The sequence below is a fragment of the Sinocyclocheilus anshuiensis genome, unplaced genomic scaffold (assembly GCF_001515605.1).
Source record: "Sinocyclocheilus anshuiensis isolate Anshui unplaced genomic scaffold, SAMN03320099.WGS_v1.1 scaffold1049, whole genome shotgun sequence".
NCBI lineage: Eukaryota > Metazoa > Chordata > Actinopteri > Cypriniformes > Cyprinidae > Sinocyclocheilus > Sinocyclocheilus anshuiensis.
The window spans coordinates 1080221-1087126 of record NW_015557197.1 but is presented as its reverse complement, the minus strand read 5'-3'; the positions used below and the strand labels follow the sequence as shown (position 1 = coordinate 1087126).

The 6906-nt window shown below is 33.3% G+C and overlaps 2 protein-coding genes across 2 annotated transcripts in view; one reads left to right on the top strand and one right to left on the bottom strand.

The window, feature by feature from the left end:
- The window catches only part of LOC107678822 (centrosomal protein of 85 kDa-like), a 72446-nt gene extending 68151 nt beyond the window's left edge, over positions 1-4295 (top strand). Inside the window, 2 exon segments of the mRNA XM_016474227.1 lie at positions 1533-1692; positions 3087-4295. Coding sequence (XP_016329713.1) covers positions 1533-1692; positions 3087-3250 — 324 coding nt within the window. The 3' untranslated portion in view covers positions 3251-4295.
- Positions 4296-5305: 1010 nt separating this feature from the next.
- The window catches only part of LOC107678821 (uncharacterized), a gene marked incomplete at its 5' end in the record, with an annotated part of 10314 nt that continues 8713 nt past the window's right edge, over positions 5306-6906 (bottom strand). The window contains one exon of the mRNA XM_016474226.1: positions 5306-5793. Within this exon, the coding sequence (XP_016329712.1) occupies positions 5639-5793 (155 nt within the window). The remainder of the gene's footprint in view (positions 5794-6906) is intronic.

Genomic DNA, 6906 nt, shown 5'->3' with positions numbered 1-6906 from the left:
TTAATCACATCCAAAATAAAAGTTTTTGTTTACATAATATATGTGTGTACTGTGTATATTTATGTATATATAGATACACACATATACAGCATATATTTGGAAAATATTTACATGTAATTACATGTATATATTTATATTATATATAAATATATTTAATGTATAAACGTAAAAAAAATTCTTAAATATATGCATGCGTAATATATATATAAACCTATTTTTTTATATTTTTGTGAAAACTATGATGTTTTTTAGGATTCTGTAATAATAAGAAAGTTCAAAAGAACAGCTTTTTTATATTTTGTGCATCCTTGCTGAATAAAAAAATATTAATGAAAAGTAATCTCACTGAGTTTTACAAGCACATTTTCATTTTTACAGTATTTTTTATATTTTTCATATTTTAATATTTGCATTATAAGTAATCCAGCTGTTTGACTGTAAATTAGATACTAAGAAATAAAAATCCTGTGCATCCCTAGTCACTTCATGTTTAAAATTAATATTATAAATATTTAAATTTAATTTCATATATTAGTTCTCACTTCATATTCTCACCTAGCCCAAATTTTTTAACAGTAGTTTAATAGTAGTAAAACCAGTATGTGATTTCAGATGCAGCTTTTGTGTTTTTTTTGTTGTTGTTTTTTTTTGTTTTGTGCACTTAGTGTAATTTTGTTGCAACTCTCTAATTAATAGGCCTTTACTGTGTGCTCACTTTCTCCTTGTCAATTTTCTGGAAATTGTACAAGCTCTAGCAATAGTTTTAAAAACATTTACTAAATGTCGAGCAACTACATTCTAGCTGTGTGAAATGACTTGCAAAGCTGCTTGATGCTGTTCAGTATTATTTCATAATGACCTCATGTGTATGTAAATGAATATCTGCATCTTCTATAATGTTCGCCACAGAGAACAGTTCTCTTCTGGCTAGATGTGAATGAATTAGCAAGCGTTCTCCGCTGACGTGCAGATTTGATCCCACCGTCCCCAATAGATCAGGGCACACGTTCTCCTCCACTCTTGCTGTAGTCCTGCTGTGTAAGTGCTAGTAATTCCACCTCTCACTGTTTAATGTTTTGGACAGCTTTCACAAACAGCTGCTTATGAATTTGTTCTTGTAGCGCTTGTTTGAATATGCTCTGATAAGTGGGAATGAGTTACGCTGATAATCTGTATCATCAACACTGCAGTCCAAACTCTGAAAGTTCCTCCCACACTGCAGGCGTAAAATGCTGTCTTGTAGCGCTTGTTTGAATATGCTCTGATAAGTGGGAATGAGTTACGCTGATAATCTGTATCATCAACGCTGCAGTCCAAACTCTGAAAATCACACTTCAGACACATTCTTTGTGTCCGTAATAGCATTTGAAGGTGAAAATAACCATTCTCTCAAGTCTCCAGTGGCAAATGTGACAAGTCGGGGCTTCATTGTACTTCCATAATTTAAAATTAAACTCTGAATGTTCCCTTGAAAGGCTCTGTCCTGATTCACCCTGCTGCGTGTTTTTCTTTCTGTATTTTTATCTCCACAGAACCAAAGCCGGCCAGACGAGGAGACGCTGAATGTGACCCCCAGGCCCCTGTTGAAGGAGATGTCCCTGTGTCTGCTGGATCTGAAGGGCCTGTGCAGTGTCCTCACACAGAGAGCTCAAGGCAAAGAGCCCAACCTGGCCCTGCTGCTTGGCATCAAATGTAAATACTCATCGATAACATAGAAAACTCTAGCCTTAGCAGCATATTATCTTTTTACAGTAGCATTTAATAATCCATAATAAACTTGTTTGATTTTAAATTAGATATTAAGATATTCAAATTCTGTTCATCCCTAGTAACTCGAAATTTATATTGCACTTTACCTTTAGTATTATTAATTTATTATTATTTAAATTTCATATTTTAGTTCTCACTTCATATTTAAATATTTTTAATTAAAAGTAGAACACTAAAATCAATTGTTTTAAATGCTGCAAGTCAAATTATGCATCACAATATTGTAATGTACAGTATGACAAATGGATATTTGTTTTGAGACTTGCTAAAGATTACATTTAACAGTGTTTTAACATTAATGGTGGGTTTTTTTAAAGTTTGGGGTCAGTAAGTTTCCATATTTTTTATGATTTTTTTTTCAGCAAGTATGCATTGATTTTAAATAAATGCAGTTCTTTTAAAGTTTCTATTCATCAAAAAATCATGGGGGAAAAAAAGTAAGTTTTCACAGAAATGATAATCATTGATAAGATTTTTTTAAACAGCAAATCAGCATATTAGAATGATTTCTGAAGGAACATGTGACACTGAAGACTGGAGTAATGATGCTAAAAAATTCAACTGTCGTCAGTGGAATAAATTACATTTTAAAATATATTAAAATTTGACTATATTTATGATTAAATGCAGCCTTGGTGAGCACAAAAAAATTTTTTTTTTAATCTTACTAACCTCAAACTTTTGAATAGCAGTTCAAATCCTTTTCTTAACTATTAGCATTATGCCAGTTCTTTTAAAGTTTCTATTCATCAAAAAATCATGGGGGAAAAAAAGTAAGTTTTCACAGAAATGATAATCATTGATAAGATTTTTTTAAACAGCAAATCAGCATATTAGAATGATTTCTGAAGGAACATGTGACACTGAAGACTGGAGTAATGATGCTAAAAAATTCAACTGTCGTCAGTGGAATAAATTACATTTTAAAATATATTAAAATTTGACTATATTTATGATTAAATGCAGCCTTGGTGAGCACAAGAGATTGTTTAAAAAAAATTTTTTTTTTTAATCTTACTAACCTCAAACTTTTGAATAGCAGTTAAAATCCTTTTCTTAACTATTAGCATTATGCTAGGCTAGTAGGCTAAGTTGTTAGCACTTTAACTGAAAACACAAAGAAAGAGAAATGTTTAATTTCATCCGTTTAGCTTTGCTAATATGACGTGAAAAGCAATGTCATTTAAAAGGCATTAACAGTTTCATAATTAAGAATAAATGCGCTTTTTATATGGGTACTTTATCTGGTGCTGCATTTATAAAGTCATAAACCAGCCAATAGAATGAAAATTCCCATTTGTGACACTTTTTTCCAGCTATGAGCTGCTCGGCGGAGGACAACGAGAAGCCGCTGATGGAGGACGGCTTGCAGGCCAAGCTGGTGGAGGTGTGCCAGCTGAGGAAAGACATTGACGAGCTGCGGACGCTCATCTCGGATCGTTACGCACAGGACATGGGCGAAAACTGCGTGACGCAATGAGGCATTTCCACCTTGTCAGGACAGACGGCGTTCCCAGAGCTCGTAAAGGGAAAATAAAGTCAACCTGTTGGTTGGACCAAGCTGTGAAGCCAGTTTACAAGGACGTCTTTACAACAAGTTTCTTGTTTTGTTTTTTCTTGTGGACGTTGAATTTTCAAGGAGTTTGAATGTTTTATTGTATTTGTTGAGACTGCTTGAGGTTGAGTTCCTCACGCTGTTCCGGTCAGTCGTCTTTGAGGGAAAATAGAGCAACTGGTGTCCTAAAGTGCCTTGTGTTTCTGTTTGTGTACCTCCAAACTTCATGAACGTCAGGGAATTATTTTACCCAAAGCAGTTGGTCCATCCTCTACCCAACAGCTACAGGTCGCAGGTCGACGTTCAGGACCCTCTACATCGAAAAAACGGTCAGGAACAGCAGCATTTGAAAAGTCCTTCATCACCAACATCCTGCATTTTGTGTGGTTTAGTATGTTTGAGCTTCCATAAAAACGAGCAATGTTCCATTTCAAAATAAATGACAGCAGAGGAATCCAGGTGACTCTATTCAGGATGCCGATTAACTATTTTTAATTGGAATAAAATATGAGCTGCTTTTTTAACTCGGCGGCACAGTTCGGTGTTGAGTTCCAAAGTCAGACAGGAAACGGAATGTTCTGCACTTCCTGTGACATGCTTATGACATTTTATATACTCCAGATAACATGTATTTCTTAGACATATGGACGAAATCAATGCAAAACTTGTTCACTCAGGTATTTTAAGAGTTTCTTTTATTCGTGATCTGAATGCTTTCAGAAGGGATTTAAGTGTCATTAAGTTCATTTTGACCCCAAGCAGAATTTTTTTATAAAGTCCAGCGATGCGGTCATGTCAAGCTTTGCACACGTATTTGCACCAAGGTGACGAATGTTTAAGATATTTACAGTACAAGCATCTATATACGGCTTATGTATCGTGACTGTACTCTCATTGTATTTAAAGTATATTAAGCATGTTTTTATGTGCTCATAATATCTTGTGCATAGGTTTAGAATTACTTTTTATTTTTTAAAGGAGGGAATAGATAAAGGTAACTAATTAGATGCACGCTGCGCTATGCAACCTCACATTAACCAGCATTTATTATGCGTTTCTGCAGATATGTAATATTATTCTGTGCCTTTACGAATCTATGCAGCAGAACCACAGTATGACATCGAAGGGTATTTTCCATAACTGGCAGAGACAAGAAGTTTATTTCATAAAGGCGCAGGCGAGCGAAGCCACATGCAATGCATATTTATTCTCAGGCAGAGAGCTGCTCATAACCAGATGGAGAATGGATGTGGTGCTCTTCATTGTGCATTAGAGGACAGTGTGACCGCATGCTGAATTGTGTATATATATGAATACAAAAGCAATGTGCACTGGTTGACATGACCCACTCACTGTGCACTGAAAGCCACTGGTTGGCTTAACAGTATGTTTGAGTTTCTCATCAGTCTTTGAAATCTTAAGCTTTTAATTTTCCAGCTAGATTTTACAAACGCCAAAGGTCTATGTAAAAAAAAAAAAAAAATTGTTCTCAAAAGTATTAACTATTTTTCCATTTTGTAAAATGCTTTTCATTTGTACAAATGTCAAATAAAGTATTTTTCTACATCGGTTTGTTGAAATGTTTTTGCTAACAATAACTGATTTAAAAAATTGTGTAGATTACATTTTTTTCTTTAAGAAAATGAATGATGCACATTCAAACCTTGGTGTAAACTATAGTGTGTGCGTTTCATTTACATTTCTAAATTAAATGGTCAAAGTCTATTTCAGGTGCTTTGACCAATCGAAATTCAAATTAAAGCTTTTAAATAAAAAAAAAACATTTAAGGTATCAAGTTGTTGCAGTTCACTTAAAAAGCCTTGCTATGTCAAATGAATTTACACATTTTTCAAAACTATATGCAACTATATAAACTGCATTCTCTCCAGAAACTAACTTTAAAAAAAAAATAAAAATGCACTGGTTTCATCTGTACTTCAGGGTTTTTCAAAACTTAAGGAAAAACAGTAAGACTTAAGTGGAGCATAGAGGTGCTTTAATAAATCAGCAACCCTGCAGTCTACCATGGTAAGATCAACCCAAGTAAAAAGTCACATGATAGTTACAATAAAAGCATCTCAAAAGGAGACGAGATCATTTGGCATGCTAAAACGATTATCGTTGTATGTGCACTGCATTTACTCAGACATAAATTGAGAATGAATGATTTTGTGCACTAAAACCGGAGGACTGACAACTTAAAGTGAAGGTTGCAAAAAAATAAGTCTAAAAACAGTTTAAAAAAAATCAATCATAGGCATGTTATAAAAAGGCAGTTAAAACACTTAAAAGGTTTGTGTGAGTGTATGAGGTCAGGCCTGAAGCGTGTTGAGATGGCTGAGACAGGCCTGAGCGCACTGCAGCACCATTCCCTTCAGCGCCTGCAGAAAGAGCTCCTGGCCAGAGTTCAGGTACAGCCACATGAGTCGACTCAGCTGCGCCGTCACACAGTCCCCGTGCAAACTCTCTGTTCCAACAAAACACATGAATGTTTGATGGCCATCAGGAAACAAACCTTCACTTATTCATTCTTTTAAATGGCCAATTCAGATACAATATATACAGGAAGGTGACATATACACAATACAATTTCATGGTAAACGTACACAACTGCTGATTTTAAAATAAACCATTTTATCCAATTCATATTTTAAACATTTAAACAACTATAAAATAGACTGAAAGAATTTTTAAAATGTAAATTAAGATAATTTTATATACATTTCTTCTCAATATTTCTTACACATTACAATAAAAAGACAGGTTTGATTTTTGAATATTGAAGTTGTTTTAGTAAAAACAAATATATTATTATAATATAAATAAATATTTTACTTTATTAATGTTTGCATTTTTATTTTCATACTACTGCACCTTAATCCTAAAATGCCACAGCATGGAAACAAAATGCAAACATATATTATTATTATTATTATTATAATAATATACATAGTGTTATGTTATACATGTTTGAATTTTTGAATTATTTTTGTTTGTTTGTTTCATGCCATGGTACTTTAATATTATTTTTAATAATGTTTGGATTTCCATGGTATGGAATGTCAATATTTAGTCTTCGTTTTGTTTTTAAATAATAAAAATTAGGGTTGCAAAAAGGTGGAAAATTTCCAGTACATTTCGGAAACATTCCAGAAATTTTGGAAACTTTCCAGGATTTTTTGGAATATTCTAGGGATTTTTGGAAAGTTTCCGGAAATTTTCCACCCCTTTGCAACCCTAATATAAAATGCATATAAAAACATTTTATTGTTATTAAAGGTTATATATTAACAATAGAAAGTAATAGTATTTTTTTTTCCTTATTTCCTTTCATTACATTAGCCAATCACAAATTGGCCAAAATTTGGCAAGTACTAAAACAGGCATTTACATAAAACTTGTAAGACGCTTTGATCTGCTAATGCAAATGTCATGAACTCTGTGTGGTCCTGACCGTTCACAGAGGACTGGATTAACACCAACACACTTACAAAAATCTACTGATTTTTTTTAAATCTACTCTACAGAGATGAACTTGGCGAGCAGCATTCTATAACACAGCATCAGCTTAAAAAAAAAA